The sequence below is a fragment of the Poecile atricapillus genome, chromosome 14 (genome assembly GCF_030490865.1).
Source record: "Poecile atricapillus isolate bPoeAtr1 chromosome 14, bPoeAtr1.hap1, whole genome shotgun sequence".
NCBI lineage: Eukaryota > Metazoa > Chordata > Aves > Passeriformes > Paridae > Poecile > Poecile atricapillus.
Genome location: NC_081262.1, coordinates 2,973,130 through 2,992,781, shown reverse-complemented (window position 1 = coordinate 2,992,781; position 19,652 = coordinate 2,973,130). Strand labels below are relative to the sequence as shown.

Sequence of the window (19,652 nt, the reverse complement as noted above, 5' to 3'; positions counted from 1 at the left end):
AGTATTTCAAATGGAATGGGGAACAAGGTTTTGAAGCAGTTTGCCCAAGTGACTCCTCCACACCCTGCTTTGGTGCACGCTGGAGAGCTGCACCTGGATTCCTTCAGGGCGAACCGAGCCAAAGGACTGGCTCCAGGAGCACGCCTGACGTGCTCCAGCCACAGAGGTGCTTTTGTTCCAAGACCTCCTCCAGGAGCAGTGTTAGGTAGAAGTCCTGAAGTGTGTGGAACATGGACATCGTGTGCTCAGCACCTCCTACTTTGCTCTTTGAAGAGTTCACTTGCTCCTGTTGACTCAGCCTCAAAGATAGCTAAGACTGCTGCAGCTCAGACAATTAAGAGATAATATACCACACATACAGCATAAAAAATAGGATATAATTAAGATACCAAAGGTTGAAAGGAAGCTGAGAATTGAAGTACTGGTAGGGAAACAAAGCTTATGCCTGTTATCTGTACAGCACTTTTAGACTTGAAGAGAGTATGGGGTATGACATAATTAAACAACCACTACAAACTTCCTCTTCTCTATCGCTCCTATCAACAGATTCTCAGGGAAAATAGTACAGCAAAGCTTCCTAACAGCACCTCCATTCACAGAACTGAGCAGGTGCTTGGCAGAGGTCAATTAATTAAGAGGTGAAATCTCAGTTTCCCTTATTAAATCTCAAAGTTGCTCCCTAACAAAACCCTCCCCTGCAGCAGATCCTACACACCAGCCCGAGGCACTGCTGTTTGATGGCTTTTATCATTGGCTTTGATGTATTTTTTCCCCTGATGGCATTTACCTATCAGCTGAGTAATCTGGCTGCGGAACAAAGTTCTGAGGAAACAGGAAAAAATGGACAGCTCTGAAGCACCCACTACCATGTCCCCTGAGGTCTGTGCATGGGAGGGAACAGAATAAATGTGTTACAAACCTGTGGCTAAGGGCAGTCATGGCAAAGTTCTGCTTGGCTTAGAAGTACACACAGCCTCTGATTTCTATAACTGCATAAGACATTGGTAAGAAATGGCAGCTGATTACAAAAAAATACAGAAGGGAAACGGGGAAAAAGCAAAGCCCAACCCATATTCCTCGTTAAAGTAATTCTTACCACATGCTCCAGCTGCTTTCATAGCTATGTTTCAGGGTAAGAGGAGACCATTAAATGTCAGTTCACAAAGCAAATTTCATCTTATCTAGACTGCATATCAGTTGGTCCATCTGTAGAACCCTGGCTGAAGCAGGAGCTGTGAAAGGCATTCAGAGCTGCAAAATCCAAACCTCTGTACTGAGGAGGCAGAGCAGCCTGTGCCCTCTCATGATAAATGCAACCAAGGACAGAACAGAAGTCTGAGAAAGACCATGAAAAACCCACTTCTGGCATGTGGTATAATTGCTCTACACAGTGCTCTTGTGATGTCCTAGAAAATATAAACAAATAAATAAGAATATTTAGGACCAGTTCCATCACTCTCCACAACCAAATTCACGTCAGTTTGGGATTAACATTGAGAACAGTTATAAATGCAGCAAAAATACTGAATTTTATTTGTTGCTACAACATGGCCTTCACACTGCATTTGGCTGTAAAGGTACATGGAAGAGGGAAATATCCCAGGGATGTTTCTCTACAACCTGTTCAATTTACTTCCATTAAAACAGCAAAATTCATCTCAGAGTAACAACGAGGTTAGGTCTGATGATGTTTTCTTGAAAGCACACTCCCACTGAAATACATCAGTGTCAACACTTCTCAAAGAAATTAACTAATTTGTATTTTTAGAAGCTAACCAGAAAGCCAAAGCCCAGGGACACACATCTGCTCCAGCCCTGTGGCTCCCAGGCACCAATGTCACTGCCGATGTCGTTGCTTGCCGTAAGCCTCCCGCTGCAGCCCCGCTGCCGAATGCACACGGACAGCTCGCTCACCAAAAATAAGTTTTTGTGTCACATCAAAACAAGCACCAGGGGCAAGTGGCTGCCACTGCCACCACTGCTCTGCAGTGCTCTCCCCACGTCCTTACTCACTGACCTTTCTACCACCATCCCGGCCTCCTTTTGTGTTTGTTGCCACAAATATCTCCTTCCTCCATCACAGTTTATGACTCCTTTGGTTTCTTCTACTCAGTTTTCCACTTTACTTCATCAAAATGGTACTTTTATAAGCAGAAGGAATAATCTCACAGAGCATAATAGGGTTTGTTATATATTCCACTCCCATTTTGATCCATCTGCTCCCCAGCTTGGACTATGAGCACTGCAGACAACAATCTCTCTGTGAGACAAAGGCACGGCACTGAAGAGACACAGCTTTGACAAAAGAGACAATTAAATCCTCAGCTCGCACAATCGTCCTGCACGTGCCACTAAGTGCTGCTAGAAAGCAGCCAAGAGTTTCACTTCAAAATGAACACCGTAAAAAAATGAAAATCAGACTCTTAACCAAGGAGAACCAAAGCATCCTTCATTTTCTTCTCCAAAAGGCAAATTTGCCATTTCATCCCCAGATCCTTCGAGCTGCAGAAATGAGAGCATCTGCCAGCTCACTGAGCCACCTGAGTAACTTTTTCCAGTCTAACTCCAAACTGCAACAACTTGCCATATCAAACTGCCAAATCTACAGTGCTCATTTCTTTCTGTGAATCCAGCTGTCATTTTTCCCAAATGCCTTCGCAGTCCCAACTCTCCCGATGCCAAAAAAACCTTTTCACAGATATACATAATTTTGCAAAACACATATGCTCTCTGTATGGCACATGAAGTCAATTAACAAGTTTACTTACTGAATTAAAGGATGACACACAACAGTAAAACAAAAACCTCTCACAGACAGCAAACACATGAACCTTCTCCTCACTACAAGGCAACATTCTCAGAAGTAGCGCTGAGTTTTAAAGCCCATTTTGAGTACCACAGATGATCTTCCATACTTTTCTCTGTGGCATCTTTTATCCTGTAATTCCCCTGGGTGTTTGTGATCATCAGCACACCGACTTAAAAGTAAAACACGGTCAGCACAGACAAGGCAGGCACTGGGGCAACTCTGTTCCCTCACAAAAGAAAAAGAAGCCCAAAATAAAAGCACATACCTTTTAACTGGTCGGCTACCACGCTCTGACCGACGCGCTCAATCACCTTTCCATCCTCCATTTCATAACGATCATCCAAATATTTGGCAGTAGCTTCCGAAATATGGACCTTCCCAGCCACCCCGAGCTGCTCCATCAGATTGGCCAAATTGACATCGTTGGACCACACATCGAACTTGAACCTCCTCATTCCCAAAATGCCACACAGGACTGTCCCGGTGTGAACACCGACTCTCATGTTCACCATTTCTTTCTTCTCCTGGCAGAACTGCTCAATGGCTTTGATCATCCCCAAGCCCATCTCGATGCAGCAGTAGGCATGATCTGCCCGGGGCTCAGGGCAGCCAGCCACGCAGTAGTAACAGTCCCCCAAAGTGCTGATCTTCTCACATTTAGTGTCCTCACACAGACGGTCAAAGCGTCCAAAGAGGTCGTTCAGGAGTCCCACCAGGGCATGGGCTGATTTGTTGGCACTCATTTTTGTGAAGCCAACAATATCTGCAAACAAAATGCTCACTTGCTCTATCTGCTGCATTTTAAAAGGACGGAATATTATGGGGGTTTTCTGTATGGAAGGCTTCTTCTTCCTGTTTTTGGGGCTTGAGGTGGAATGACGTTTGATGGAGTTTTCACTTTCATCATCTCCCTGCTTCATTAAGTCATCAGCTATTATTCTTGGCATAACAGAATGAATCATCCTCTCTTTCAGGGCTTTTTCCACTTCCAAGTCTTTTCCGTGCATGATGGATTGCCCCACTTTCAGGAATGTGCTTCTTGATCTGACTTCGGACATGATAAATAAATGAATACCAATGGCATGGATGCAGATGTGCAGGAAGGCTTTACTCAACAGCTCCCAGTAAACCGCACCAGCTCCCAGAGGTGTGAAACAGTTCTCATCACGGAAGTGATAACCAAAGGTCTCAAAGAGGACCGAGTACGACAGCCCCAGAAACAAGCTTAAATACAGGGGTAAGTGCATCACTGTATAAAGCAACAAGAGCACTTCAATACACATAGAAAAACTGCCCACTTGAGAAAGACAAGTGTCTGTGGGATCTGCCGGGGGAGTCCGGTTGGACATGTCACCACTTCCTGAGACAGGCTTCAGAGCCTGGAACTGCGGAGCGAGGGTCAGAGCAAACACCAGGAGGGTGAGGATCAGCGAAGTCCATACGTAATGGCGGGCATAAGTCTTAGTGAAAGTGAACACAAAAAAAGCTACACATACCAGGAGGAAGCACAGAGCCGGCACCATGAAAACAATTTGTTTCTCTCTCATGTGTATGCCGAAGTAGATGCCCCAGAGCAGACAGGCCACGCCGATGTAGAAAAGGGCATAGCGAAACCTGCGCTGGGTCTGCGGGAAGCATCTCTCCATGCAAGCCTCCTCCAGGTTGTTGGAGTCGAACTTGGGGTTCCACCACTTGGAAGAGGCCCTCTCGAAGAGCTGCGGCAGCTTCTTCTGCCGGCGGAGGCCGGAGCCACTGCCGCCCGCTCCGCCGGCTCGGCGGGTGCCCCCCGACTCCCCCGAGCTGCAGCTGGAGGAGATGCTGTACTTGCAGTGCTTGGAAGAGGTGCAGCCCTGGTGCTGCTTGGGGTTGATTTTCACCGTCACGCTGTTGCTGTCCCCGCTGGAGTCGCAGCTCACCTCGGTGCTGTGGTGATGCAGCAGCTGCTGGTGCGGTGGGGAAGCCATGTTGTCAATTCCTCCTCAAGAGCCCGCGCCGGACTTGGGTCTCTGGGGCTGTCGAAGCCACCGGGCTCCTCGCAGAGTCGCCTCTAGTCTCCTCCGGTCCCCGCCGCGTAGGGGCGGCCGGGCAGCGCCGCGGCGATCGGCCGCTCGCCGGGCTCCGCACACAGCGCGCCGGGGCAGCCCCGCATAGTCCCCTCGCCTGGGCCGAGCCGGGCCGGGGCTGCCGCCGCCCGCCGCTGGCCCCGCTCCCCCGCAGCCCTCCCGAGGCGCGGGGCGGGCGGGCCGCTGGCTCAGCCCCGCGGGGGGGACGCCGGGCCCCCGCCGGGAGGGGACCGCTCCTCCATGTCTGCTGCAGCTGCCCGCCGCTTCCTCCCCGCACGGCCGCCGACGAGGGGCCGCCTCCCGCCCTCAGCCGCCCGCCCAGCCGGGACGGCAGCGGCAGCAGTAGCCGCTCCCCTCTGCTCCGCCCGCCCGCCCGTCTGAGGGGAGGAAGGGGAGCGCGGGGACGCGCTCAAGCGGCCTCCACCATCTTCCTCACGACGCGGGGGGGGGTTTGGGGGGGCTGCGGGAGCGCGCCCCCGCTGGCCAATTGGGCGCGGCGGCGCGGCGGGAGCGCGCCCCCCCCTCCACACAAACACACACTTCCCGCCTCAGTGCGAGGGGCGCGGGCAGGAGTGGGGACGGTCCCCTCAGAGAATGGTGGGCGTGATGTTGGTGGCGCTCTCCGTGAGGCAAGGACGGGACAGCGAGGGGTGGTGGGAGCCAGGCGTCCCCTTAGCGGGGACAGTCCGCGGGGCCGAGCGCCGGGGTTCCCGGGCTGCCCCCGCCACCGCCCTCCCCACCGGCTGACATTTGCCATGCGCAGACAATACGCGCTTTACCAAACAATTCAGCCCGAGCCCCGCTGCAAACTCGCTGCGTTATTTTTCTCCTCGTTCTCCGCTTGTTTATGGCTGACGCTATCTCGCCTGCACCGCTCCCTCGGTTTCATTATCTCTTGTCGCAGATGGACCGTGGCTTTCCTTCTTCACAGGGCTTCTCTCTGCTGGTACTACAGCTCCCTCTCCTCTTCCCAGCTCTGCATCCTTCACCCTTGCTCACAGGTGATGTTCCCAAATTTGTCCCACCTCATCCGTCTCAGCCCATCAGCTCCAGCCCCAGTTCTTCCTGCTGTGGCTTCTCCTTCCCTGAATCCCGTTTACTTTTTTCCAGGTGAGCCTTTTCCAGCGAAGCACTTCACTCCAGCTGTCCTTCCTCCCGCAGTCCCTTCTCCTCTAAAGACCTCACCATCCCGTAAAATAAAGCCAATGGCGCTAATGTAATAATGCTGATATTGTGGCCAGCGGGACCAGGGCAGTGACCATCCCCTGTGCTGGGGCACCTCCAATCCCAGGGTAAGTTTTTGGCCCTTCAAGACACGACAGACATTGAGGGGCTGGAGGGTGTCCTCGGAAGGGGCTGGAGCAGCTGAGGGAGCTGGGAAGGGGCTCAGCCTGGAGAAAAGGAGGCTCAGGGGGCCCTTCTGGCTCTGCACAACTCCCTGACAGGAGGGGACAGCCGGGGGGGTCAGGATCTGCTCCCAGGGAACAGGGACAGGATGAGAGGAAACAGCCTCAAGTTGTGCCAAGACATACTCAGATCAGATATTGGGAATTTTTTTTCGCTGGAAAGGTGATCAGATGCCGGAACAAGGTGCCCAAGGCAGTGGTGGAGTCACCATCCCTGGAAGTCCTCAAAAAACGAGTGGACATGATGCTTCACAACATGGTTTAGTGGGCACAAATTGGACCCACCATTGGGTCAGAGGTTGGACTCGACGGCCTTGGAGATCTTTTCCATCCATAAAACTCTTTTCATAAAACTCTCTATACTCTTTTTCAAAAATAGTAATAGAAAATCCACAGCCACACAGTTACTGAAATTGAATCCTGCCCTATTTTCCATTTCCTTTGTAAAGATGTCTTGTAAGCATGTTGTAACTTATGTTTCTAGTATTATTATTTAGAAGAAATTTGTGTTTCCTGACATGCTCAAATATCAAAATAATTTCTAAAACATTCCAATCAATAGCAATAATTGTTCTGGTTTTGCTGTGACATAGTTGTCTCTTGAATTCCATAATGGCTCAGCTGATCAATATTTTATAGTGAGTGCTGCTTACCATGCAGCTCTTACATAAACACTGTTGGGAAGAGAGAAATCCCTGAGCTGACAGAGCAGAAAGGCAGGATGCCCTCCTGGGCTTGGCTATTAATTGATAAATTTGCTAAAACTTCTTTCCAACCTTTTTATTGATTCATCTAAATATATTTTAAGTTACATTTTTGCTTCATACAGGGTGCTGAATTTATTTAATCTGCAGGATTAAAGAAGTGCAACAGCTTCCAGGGATTCAAATGCATGGTGGGAAAAGGAGAAAAGTTTTTTACCTCATTGGCAGAGAATTTAAGGTAAAACTACCTGTGTTTTTAATTTTTTTTAGGTAAACCTGTAAGATTTATGTTGGCTGATTTTAACTTAGAGATTTAAGAGGTACTGAAATTCCAGCATAGATTTTTGTCTTGTTCCCCTGTGCTCCATGAAGTGGGACTTTGTATGTTCTTAGAATAAACAGAATCACATCAAAGATACTGGCTACATCACAAGTTTTCACTGAATGACCCACATGATACCAAATTTTGTCTGGCTACTGGTCAGAGACAGCTTTTGATCTCCTCTAATAAAATAGTTCCTCTTTCCCAGTGTTTGTTTACGGGTTTGAAGGGGGGAGATGGGATGGAAGGACACATCTGACTTGTCAGACCCTGCTTTGGTAAGCTTCAGATGGGGGTTTCAAGGTTGTGCAGAATCCTTCCTCCCCCAAGGAGCTCCCATTAGACTTTTAACCTGTAGACTCCTGTCCTGCTCCTCCACTTGATCTTTTGGGTGGAGCAGTCACCCAACACTCACTGGCTCAGCCATTCCCCACCTTCCCCTGTTGTTACCAAGTTCCATGGGAGCACCCTGCATGTGCAGTCAAGGAACAGTTCACTTTCATTAGCTCTGTTCTGGCTGGGACAGACCTCCTGCTGTCTCCTGAAACACTGAATTTTTAATTTCACTTTGCTTTTATTGTGCAAATTTTTCTCTGTTGAATTCAAGTAGCAGATTAAATACGTGAAGCAGAAAACCACAAATGCCAGTGATGCTTGGATTCATTTTAAGTGTGACTGAGATTTGTTTTAGAGAACAAGAAGTGGTATGAGATTGTATTTGCTATTTCCTCACCACCACCACTTTCTGATTTGTTTTTATCCAGCATGGGTGTAACAGCCAGCGTGTTCCTCTAAGGCAGCACCTGAGAGGATCATGTGTGTGACATCCTTTAAGGAAGATGCTTCCTCTGGATCACTTTCTTAGCAACCACAATGAGCCATCCTGGTAGAGCTGGGAGCCTCCATGCAGTCTGGATCTTGAGTCCTGTGCTCATTCTGGGCTTGGTTGTGCTGGTTCCCTGCGGAGAACTCTGACCACCCTTCCAAAATACTCCATGACTGGTTTCCTTTCTCAGAGACTGAGTTTGAGGATATATTTCACAGAGCAATAGCTATGCAAATGCAAATCCTCCTTGTAGAGTTCTTTTAACTTCAAGCCACTAAATATACCCATTTGGTCTGTGGAACTGAATTTACTTCCCCTCTCAGAGGAACAAGCTTTGTCAGCTGTAATGATGAGCTGTTGTTTGACGTTCATAATATTGTACTTCACTGCTTATCTGATGGAGCCATGCAAAGCTATTTGGGGGGTTCTGAAATGTGACAGCCCACATGATGCTTTTTTAGACTTCACAAACCGCCTTCACGAGGCAGGAGAATATGACATGGGAACGGCTGGCTGGAACAACGGCGTGCCTTAATGCCAGCGGGCTTGCTGTAGCTGGGGAGGAGGAATGCTCTTTGGAAGTTTGCAGCTTTTGTTGTGTGCTGTCAAAGGAAGAACTTAGGGCCTGAAAGAACATCATGGATGCCATAGGTGGGGACTGTGGGGATTACTGATCCTGTCTGGAAACAGCATAAAGATGGAGGCAAATATGTTAAACCTGTTTGGACCATCCACAGACAGAAGGGGACTCAAGGGAGACAGCTCAGATACCCCATTTCATGCTGTCTTGCCATAATAAACAAAAATATCTCACTTTCTGACAAACTTCTGTATCTTCATCCTTGTTGACATGCGGAGCATTTGTTGCAGGCTTAGGTTTGAATCCTGGAAGCCTCCAGGTGAAAGAACTCATTTAGGAAAACCAAAACGCAACAAATCTTCTGGCTTCTCTTCACAGACTAACAGGTAAATATTGTGAAAGACTGTTACTCCTCCATGGTTTCAAAAATTATGAAGTATCACAATGTTTATTTCATTTTTCCATAGCTGAAGAGCACAAAGGTTACCTGTGACATCTGTTCCATATGAACCCATGAAAGCTGACTAAATGGGTGGTGCATTCTCACTTCCCTGCAGTGGCCAGGTTGGTTTTGTGCTCTGTGTTTTCATCCTTCTGAAATTGCTATTCAGTTTATTCATATCACTGAAAGGATATCATATCCCAGATGAGATGCACAGATTAAATAAGCAGGTAAGCAGTATAAGATCTTTTTATGTGACTCAAGAGAGAGGATAAATCCCAGTCCAGATGAGTATGAATCTCTGACTCCCCTGGGACCAGGACTTTACTTGCAAACTTTATGGTTGTTTCATTGGAGCGATCTTTTTGCCAAAAGCAATGCAGAATAATCCATTTATCTGACAAAATGTCTGCCACCAGGAGGTGGCTTCACTCAAATACACGTTTCTTTAAGATGAAGACAAACTTAAATTTATTGCTCATTCCATTCATAACCAGAAGTTCTCCTGCCTTGCCAAACTGCTGAATCAGCTTGGGTACCTCACCCTTGAGTCAGCACAGCCCAAAATAGAAACTTGCTCCATTTCTGAAGAGAGGAAGTACCATGGTTGTCTGCAAATACAGCCACATCTGACATGCTTTTATAGCTACAAACACTCAGTGCAGGGACTTGCACGGTTCTCTGCTGCTTAAGATAAATAAGTAAAATAAAGGAAGTAAAAGGGCACTTTCTGATTCAAAATAGGAGTGTGAGGGTTGCCATGAGTGGGACTGTGTGGATGTGGCAGTCCCAAGGAATAAAGAGCAAGAGAAGGACTTTACAAGTGGCAGTCATTGATGTCACCTAGCCTAGCCCAGCATCAAGCTCCCACTCCACCTTCTTGCAGTTTCTCAGGACATACAAACTGCGGAGACAAGGGACAGGCTATAACCAAACTGAAGCAAAGTCTTAAGCTTTTAGGAAATAATGGCAAGAAAACATGGTAGAAGCTCTAGAACACTGACTGGAGATCTGCTACCAGTATTCCCAAGGTAGACCTGAGTCAGTCCTGTTGCCATGAGGTAACTCCACTTTATAGCACAGCATAAAACAGCAAAAACCTGGGGAAATGACCAAGAGTGGCAGTCAAAATAGTGGGAAGTGACACTAAAGTCATCAGCAGGACTTCATGAGTAGTGGAAGGCAGTGAAAAGGCACATAAAAATAGTCCTATGTGATACAAATGAGGGAGGATTTTCTGTGCCTCCAAGTCAGGGCATGAAATAGAAGAATGAGGATAATGTGAATTCACTCGATCTGCCCTTCTCTGCAGTTTTTTCTCTTGCAAATGAGCATCTGTGGTTTTTGGCATCCTACAAAAAGACCCCTATTGTCAAGTAGCACTGGGGTGGCCCCTTCCCATGGGTGCTCCTGGTTTTCCTTTCCTGCATGCTGCAGGATGGTGTCATGTTCTTCCTGGTCCAAGCAAACTACTGTTTCTGGTGCTTCCATTAAACATGTCTGAACTGGCTCTATTTTCCACAAGGAAAAGCCATTCCAACAGGCAGACAAAAATCAGGAACCGCTTTCACACCATGGGCAAATGAGATGTGATCCTTGGCACAGGATTTTCCTGCAGTACTATGGAGGAAACTGTAGATATTTGAAAAAAATGGTCATTTCTGCAATGGGTGTGAAGGTTGCAACACACAATTTTACCTTTTTCAGATTTTTGCAACGATGCAGTTGCAAATTGAAACATGTTTTATATTTAGTGTTTTGGATTATTCAGTTGAAAAGAGGTGGGGGTGAGGATTTACAAGTGTAATTACAGGATTATGCAGTCACCTCATGCACACACTGCAGGTTTGGGAGGGAGACCTGCTGCAAATCCGCAGAAAACTCCAGCTAAGGAATCGCATGTGCCACAATTAATTACACAACGTACAACTTTGTGAAACATTTGCTATGTGTGCACCAGGCCCTTTTTAAATTTAGATTTCTGGGAAGAAAATTGCTGGGGCATTTTTGTGACTTGATCCCTCGTCTTGGTTGATCCGCGGTGGAAAGGTGACCCCGAGCACGGCTGAGCTGGGAATGGATCTGGTGAGAGCCATCGCTGTCAGAGCCAAGCAGTGTTCCAACCTGCATCCCTGAATAGACTCACTTGCTCTTTCCCTGGCTCTATTTTAGCCACAAATTTGTTATTCTGCCCTGTGGGTGCCAATATTTTTTAAAAAATAACCAAATGCACTAATATTGGATTTCTGGTATGGTTTTTTTTCCCCTGAAAGGGTTGAAGTGAACATTCTTCTCACATATACTTAGGACTTCACCTATGTGGCTGCAACTCTGGTGACATCCAGAAAGACACATGACCCTCACTCCTTCAGTGGAGCAGATGTATCTCAGCAATTCAGCAATGATGTGACAAGTATGAAGTGGAAGGCACTGAGAAACTATTACATCCATTTTTAGTTTGTATTTAAGACAATTTCTACACACTTTTGTGTTCTCAAGCTTGGAAAAAGTTCACTTCTGTCTACAAACACAGGAACCAGTTGTTACTTCAATTTATTGTTGTGGTGATAGGATTGAGACTTGGATGAAACAAGAAAAATTCATATGGGGCAATGTATAAAATCAAACAATCATGGAATGGTTTGGGTCAGAAGGGACTTGAAAGATCATCTCATTCCAAGCCCCTGCTGTGGCAGAGACACCTTCCACTAGACCAGGTTGAATGTGAAAGCAAACTCCTTCCAAAAACTCATTTCAAACTGAGCATGAATGCATGTTTGTGCCATGTGCCTTGTTCTGTTTCCAGAGGAAACAAAATGGAAAGAAAACGTTGCTGAGAACACTAAAACATAACACTTTGGCAGAGGTGGTTATCACATCCTCCAGGGATTTTTTACTTGTGGTGCTGCACTGACAGTTGCAGTGTATTGTGGAAATAAAGTGTGAAGTCACTCAGGACTGAGTCCTGCTGGTTGTGGATGAGGCAAGTACATAAATACCTTTTGACAGAGGTGAGATGGAGTGCTTGCTTCCACAGGGGAAGGGGAATAGTGGTACTGAGAGCTGAAAACACAGCAAATGTTTCTTTTAAAAGGGGAAATTGGAGAGCAGGACAAGGCAGCACATAGAACACAGTGAAAGGTCACTGAGGGAGAAATGCTACAATCCAGCATTTATTGGCTAAATATTACCAAGATTTAGGAATGGGGCCCTAATCCTTTTATAAAACAGGAATCTTCTTGAGTTGGGTGAATGGCAGAACCATGTCACTATCAGTAAGCAAAAATCACAACCCCGTGCTTTGTGGCACATGTTAAACTCTCGGTGGAACAGGCGGGGAAAACCCCATGACAGGCTTTCCAGCAATTTCCCACCAAAGGTTTCCTCTAGACTGCAGCTTCCAGAAGCTCTGAATGATTTGTACCTGTGAGAACTGCTCAGAGGTTGTTTTGGTAGATTTAGAGAGATGAATTATTCACCAAAGGGAACTTGGTACAGAGCGTGCTACTATGTGTGATCTTATGCCTAAAACTGTCCCACATCTTGTCCATTTGTTTGGGAAAGTAATTTCTAGAACACTTGGAAAACAAAACCAGGAGTTGAAATTGCCTCTCAATATTTCCTCAGTCCAAACAAAAAACTAAACAAACAAGCCCACTGTGTGTCTTACATGTTCAGTCAAAACATCTCAGTTATTAATGTTAAATTCCTGGGTAGCTGGAGAACCTGTTCCTGGATAAACTACAAAGCTGAAGCCTGGCTGAAAATATTAAAGTAAGGTATCACACCATCCTCAGCTGAAGGATTTTCCATACTTCTGCAGTGATTTCGGGAGGCAGAGACATATGGCCAGAGAAAGAGAAAAGACTCCAGCCATGCACCAGGGAAGTGGGAGCTGAGAAGCAAATTGATAGTGCTAAGTGGCTTTTTCCTCTCTGCTCATTTATCCTCTTTTACCATCCTTGTTTCCATTCCTTCCTCAGCTACATCTCTGTTGAAGAGCAGGGAAAATATTCTATTCCCCTTTCACATATTCATTGTCTCATTTTATTACAACTCAAATAACTATTGCCATGTTTGGACCATTTAAGCTCTTAATGAAGAATTTGCCCTTCATCTGAATCTCTTGATTCCTTTTTTCATTGCATTTGGTTCACAGTCAAGTCCCATGGGCTGCTTTAGAGACACTTGGAGTGGAGGTGTATGGATTTTTACCTGATTTTTCCTCCTGTCCTGTCTCACCGCTCCAGCTGCACTGCTCAGACCAGGAGGCACCAAGTCCATCACTTTGCCACAGCCTCAAGCTCCTTCTTCTAAACCAGAAATGTGGGCAGGGCTTCTGGAGAGATTATCATCTTCCTAACCTCAGCCTGAGTGCAAACCAGCCCACAGCCCACCTCTGTCCCTACATGAGCAGTTGTGCTTCTCTAACCACAGGATCTTCAGCAATACAGAGTCGCTGCCTGCATTTTTCCCCAAAAAGGCAACACACAGCAGTGGCAGCTTAGTGGGAGGATGTTTGTTTCTCCAACAGAACAGAGCTTCAGGTGTCCACTGCCTGGAGCCCACCATCTCTACACTGCTCAGTGTCCTAGGAGAGGATGTAGATATAGAATTTTTGGGCTGGGGTCTTATTTAAATTACGTATTAGGCTGAAAAATGAACACACAGGATTGAAGGATGCTCCCAGTGCCTGTGTGGCTGCAGCAGCTTGGGGCTGACAGCAGAGATGGTCTGGGCTGCTCCATCCTCCTCCTGCATCTCAAGGCAAAGACTTTGGCAAACACCATGGACTGAAAAAGTCCCTTTTATAGGCCTCAAATACTTACAGAAAATAAAGAAAGACAGGGATGAAGAAACCTCTTAGGCTGGAAATGTATTCAGTGTTTCTGGAGAATAGGGAGAGCACAAAGTTTCACTTACCAAAAGCAGCCAAATCTACTGGACTGTGGGGTTGGAAGACTTTTATGTCTAGCAAGTAATAACTGTCTTTAATTAGCTTTGTTTACATGATAGATGTCAATGTCAAGCTCTCAGTGAAAAGGGCAGAATGTCCTTAGTGGGAAATATGATTTTTGAAGCCTGACAACATAAAACCAGCAGGAAGGTCTGTGCTCAGACTGCTGGGGAGAAAAATCACCTTTGGCTCAACAAAACAGGAAGGATTTCAAGCCCATAGCAGAAGTTTTTCAAGAGACTAATGAAAATGGAGGATTATAGTTTAAACTGTTTTGCAATCGCTGGCCTCAATCCTGCAGACACTTTTCACACACACTCAACTTTATATCTGTGGTTGGTTTTGCTGTCCCTCATGGGATTATTGACACCTGGAGATAGAAGTGAAGGCCAGACTGTTTACAAAGCAGAATTTAAACGATAGCATTTTAATCAAAAAAAGACATTATATCAAGGTCTGCATAATCGGCTCATTGGGATCCTTTATGGTTGAAAAAAAACCCTGAGAAATTCAGGAATTAAGATTCATGAGGTGGTCTCAGATCTGCTCCCTTGTGTGAATAGGACCTTTTGTTATGCTAGATCACAGCACTGGGCCACAAAACTTATTCAGCAAATATTAAAAAAACCCGCCTTGGTAAAATTTGAATTTATGGCTCATATGCAAATACTGTCTGCATTTCTTTCCTCTCTAAAAAAAGTGTGTTTGGCCACTGCCTGAGACTGAAAGGTTTTCCCTCATCAATAGTGAGCAACTATTGGGAAAAATAACTATTTTATATAGTTTTTTAACTTTGATTTTTTTTTTCTTTTATCTCTTGGGAATATATTGTACCTGCCATGAAACAACTTTTTGAACCCCCTGAAACAGGAATAAATCCCCTCTGCAAGCTCTGGTTTCACCGTTTATCAGGCTGTTGGTGCAGGAGCCAAACTGCCATTGGGCTGACTCACATTTTGGCATTTTGTGTTTATATACATGATGATGATGTTTGCAAGCAACAGGGGAAAAACCCTGAGTTCAACAGCACCATGATCCCAGCAAAACCTTTCCCTCCTCAGCTGCATCAGCAGAGCCCAGGGACGTGGCCAGAGCCACGGTCTGGTGTGGGCACTGTTGGCACCGCTCGTTGTCACTTGGCACCCACAGTCCTCACGTTGCATCCCACACCTCCAGCTGACCAGGCCCTGCTGCTGCCAGAGCCCCAGATCTGCCCAAGTTTAGGCACACCTGGAGCCCCTCTGCCCTACCCATCCATCCTGACCCTTTGTGATTCTGCCAGCATCCTCTGTGGCTGTAGAAAGCCAGCTTTGGCACTCAGGATGCCTTTCACATGATCTTGGTCCCCCCAGGTCCAAAATTGTCAATGTAGTTTTCCTGGCACTGGTATTGTCCTTGACACCAGGTTTATTTTTATCTTGCTGCCCCTTTTTATCTCCAATTCCCTTGCCCCAAGTCTTATCTTGTTTTTTTTTGCCTTTTCCCAGGCTTTAAAGACCTGATGGGGACTCTGGCCACACAATGACCTGGCAGTCCTGGCTGTATATGACTGTCACTCCCACCTGCCTCTCCTGGCATTCCCTGAACTTTAACCACAACTGGCTGCATCACAGTCCTGTTGGTCACTGGGCAAAAGCAGAAGAGGTTGTCCTTTCAAGCCCTGCCACCACGGTTCCTCTCAGTGTCCTCTGGCTCAGGCTGACCCATCACCATCTGCCCCATGTCCCACCTCTGACATTCTGCCTCATCCTTTTCCAGGTGAAGAACCACAGCTGGAGTAAAACAGGGGGACAATGCCACAGGAAAACCCTTTCCTGGGATGCAATAACCCCCCAGCCTGTTCATCTTTGTCATGTGATTGTGCTTGTCAGCACAGCTCTGCTGCAGAGCTTGGGCTGTGCCGGGCCCTGCAGGGTTGGAGGCTGGGCTGGCTCTCCTGGAGCATTTGGCTGAGTCTGTCACCAGTGACTGAAGCAGGAGCAGGTTTCAGCTGCTGAAAATCCCATCCAGATCTGCTGCAAAGTGGAAATCATTTGTTAAATGCTTTCTATTGGGACAGTAGCACCCCTTCCTCTTGCAGAAGCATTTGGATTTCTGCCCACCGAGAGAACCAAACAGAGCATCAGGATCCAACTAGGTGAGCAGATACCAAGACCACAGCCTTGATTTTGGCCAGGGCTGGGGCTGCAGCTGCAGCTGACACGAACTTTCCACCAGTGGCAATGGGTCAGAGGCAGCTGGGGCTCCTTTCCTCCCCTCTCCAGCCCTTGCCTTTGGGAGCTGTGGGCAGGATTAAGGAGAAAAAGCAATGTATGGGTCATGGGAAGAGGGAAAACAGAAGCAGCTCAGCCAGCCGAAGAGGAAACAGGGGACACAGATGTCTGTGGAAAGCTGAAGCCACTTACAGAGGATGCGTTTATTTGTATTTCCTTCCAGGAGAGCTTAATTGCAATTTTTTTTAATGACAGGTAGGATGAGAGCTGGGCTTCTGCCTAAGCACTTCTGCGTCCTGCATAAAACTGCTGAATTTAATATTAACAACAATTAATCTGCTACCGGGAAGCAGCCGGCAACATTCCCTGCCCTGGGAGTGTTTGGTTTCCATGCTCAGCCCCACCAACTCCCATCCCCAGGCCAATGGCACTGGAAAGTCACAAGGAAGCAAAGGCCTTCCCTCTGCTGCTGAATTCTGATCCAGAGGTGAAGTGGTTGTGGCAGTAGCCCCCCTTTCCCATTCCCACCAACAGCCTTTGATGGGAGTACAGATGGGTTTGGACACCTCTTGTCTTTCCCGTGGGTAAGAATTGGCCACTTGCCACCATCTCACCCACATTCCATTTTCCCTCCCTCTGCCCCAAAATGCTATTGTGATAATTCCAGATCAGAGCAGTCCATGTGGGTTAGGGTGGATTGCAGGTTTGCTGGGATGCTGATGGATATCTCCTGCTGTGGATACCATGACTCCCTCTCTCGTTAGCAGCACTAATTGCTCATTGCATGTTTTGCACAGGTACATGAGTATTTTGGAGTAGCTCGTCTTTGCATCCTGTAATTAAATCACCACTAATGAATGTGTTAGAGAAGGAGCAGCTGAATGCTCCAGTCTGTGCTGGGCATCCATAGAGTAACTGCTGGGAATTCACTGTGATGTGGCACCAAGTTGTTGCCTGCGCTGCAGTGTGTGAGCACCCTGTTATCCCTCCAGCCTCTGCTCTGCTTAGAGGTACCCCCAGGTCCTGGCCCACCACCCACCATCCCCTCCTTTTTCAGGGGTAACATTTTCTGGACACCTCATGGAGTGAAAATCCTCTTCCCAGGGCTCCAGGCTGCCCTGGCTCCTCTGATGCTTGCCCTGAATATGATATAGGTCCACTAAAGCAAGTGGTGATCCCTTGGGGCCAATATCCAGGCCTTTCCCATCTCCCTCAAGCAGAAAATCCTTTTGGACATTCCTTTTCCCAAGGCAGACAGCTGTAGAAGCAGGCTTGCTCCCTTCCTTCACCCTGTCTCCTCCAGGAAACACCAGTGTCACATGCGAACCCCAGTTCTGGGTCTGAACCCCTTTGCAGCCTGCAAATCCTCCTCCCATGGAAATGTGTGGATGTGGCACTTGGGGACATGGTTTGGTGGTGACAGCTGGATTTGATGACCTTAGATGGCTTCTCCAACCTGTGATTCCATTGGTGTCAGCTGAGGGAAGTGCTCCCAAAGCTCCTGCACACTCTTCAGGACACAGCTTTACTTGCCTTCCTGGTTTAGTGTCCTGCACATCTTGTACAAAATGTGTTGATTTTGGGGTTCTCCACAGACACAAACTGACAGCAGTGCTCTGGTTTGAGGCAGGAGGTGTTTGTCTGACATGTCCTGAATCCACACACTGCACATGCACACTTAATGTTGAAACTCTTCCAACTCCAAGCCTGCGCTTAGACTCTGTCTTGGGAGGGATGCCAGAAGGCTGGGGTCTGTGCAAGCCAGGGTGATCTTGGGGCTGCATGAAGTTCCACAGACCCAAAAAGGAGGGACTTACTTGGAAGGGGTGTTTTGTTTGCTCCAGGAGCTGTAAATGGCAGCTTGAATCAGTCAGGATCTGCTGCCAGCAGGGAGAGTGCCAACCCCAGCTCTGCGGTGGGCAGATTTTTGGAACTACCTGGGCAGGGAGTGAGTGGCTTCATAAACATGTCACAGCCACTGGAGTCTTGCAATTGCAGCACAGGGAGTTTTGGGGGGCAAGGTTTGGAAGGAGTTTGGCCCCAGCATTGGATGCATGGGAACAGCAGAAAACCTCCACCGTGCAGCAGGCAGAGCACCAGGGCTCCCCCCGGCTCCCAGCAGACCTTTCCAAAAGTTTTTATTCTTTTTCTGATGATTGGATGTAGGATATTTTCATGCCTGCAAGAGATGCCACTGAGGGGCTGAGGTGGTGGAGGACAACCAAAAGGGACTGTAAACCCCCTGGTGTTTGAGGAGCTTTGGGAGACTTTTGGAAAACTTGGTGGGAGCACCCTGGGCGCTGGCAGGAGCCGGCCACCGCCAGGCCCTCAGCAGCACCGGCAGCTCTTCCCCAGCAATGTCACTATGATAAATGTTTGTCTTTTCCATCCAAGAGATACAGCAGAGCTGCTGCCAGCACCATGTCTCAGTGGAATTGGGGTTCGCACTGCCAGGAGCGTTACCGGCTCATGATTCACATCTTTACAGCAGCTTTGGAAGGAAAATGTGCTTCTTGCCAGGCAGACCTTCACACACGTCAAGATGCCACAGTTTTTCCAGACTTTCCAAAGGAAGCCACAGCCAAATGAGACATTCCTTCTCTTCTTCCAGCTTTCTTGGAACAATCTTCTTTGATTAGTGAGTGAGACAGATAGTTGGAAAGAAAGACAGACAGACAGGCTGGGAATAGGGTTATAATGAGTGGTTTGCATGAGCCCTAGTCGCCAGTGGGAGGGTACCTCCATCCACCCCTCGCTGGGTGGCTGCTGAGAGCCCCTGCTGTACACTGTGGTCCCCAACCCCTTTGTCTTCCTCCATGGTCCCCAGCCCCTGCCCTCCTCCATGGTCCCCAAATCCCTGCCCTCCTGCATCGTCCCCAGCCCCTTTGTCCTCCTCCATGGTCCCCAAGCCTCTATCCTCCATAGTCCCAACCCAGTGTCCTCCCCCATGGAGAAGGACAAACCCCTCACTTCCCTCCATGGTTCCTGACCCCCTGCCCTCTACTGGGATGCCAATCCCCCTGTCCTCCTCCATGCTCCTCCATGCTTCTCCATGCTCCTCAAATCTCTGCCTTCCTCCATGATCTCCAACCCTCTGCCCCCTGCTGTGATCCCCAATCCTGGATTCTCCTCCATGGTCCCTGACCCATGCCTTCTGTCATGCCAGAAGGTGCCCAGACAGCATCTCCTGAGGCAGCTGGGATCTGTGTCACCGGGGAGGATCACACTGCCCTGAGGCACAAAGCAAAGGAGTTGAGGTTCGATTTGCCTGTTGTGCCTAAGGCACAAGGAGACAGTTTGGAAAAGCAGCCAAATGACTCAGGTGTGGCT

The 19,652-nt window shown here is 47.7% G+C and overlaps 1 protein-coding gene across 2 annotated transcripts in view; it reads right to left on the bottom strand.

The window, feature by feature from the left end:
* The window catches only part of ADCY9 (adenylate cyclase 9), a 90,281-nt gene extending 85,103 nt beyond the window's left edge, over positions 1 to 5,178 (bottom strand). Inside the window, exon 1 of one of the 2 annotated variants that reach the window (XM_058849696.1) lies at positions 3,075 to 5,178. In XM_058849696.1, coding sequence (XP_058705679.1) covers positions 3,075 to 4,773 — 1,699 coding nt within the window. In that variant the 5' untranslated portion in view covers positions 4,774 to 5,178. The remainder of the gene's footprint in view (positions 1 to 3,074) is intronic. The other variant, XM_058849695.1, reaches the window with a different exon arrangement.
* Positions 5,179 to 19,652: the final 14,474 nt, after the last annotated feature.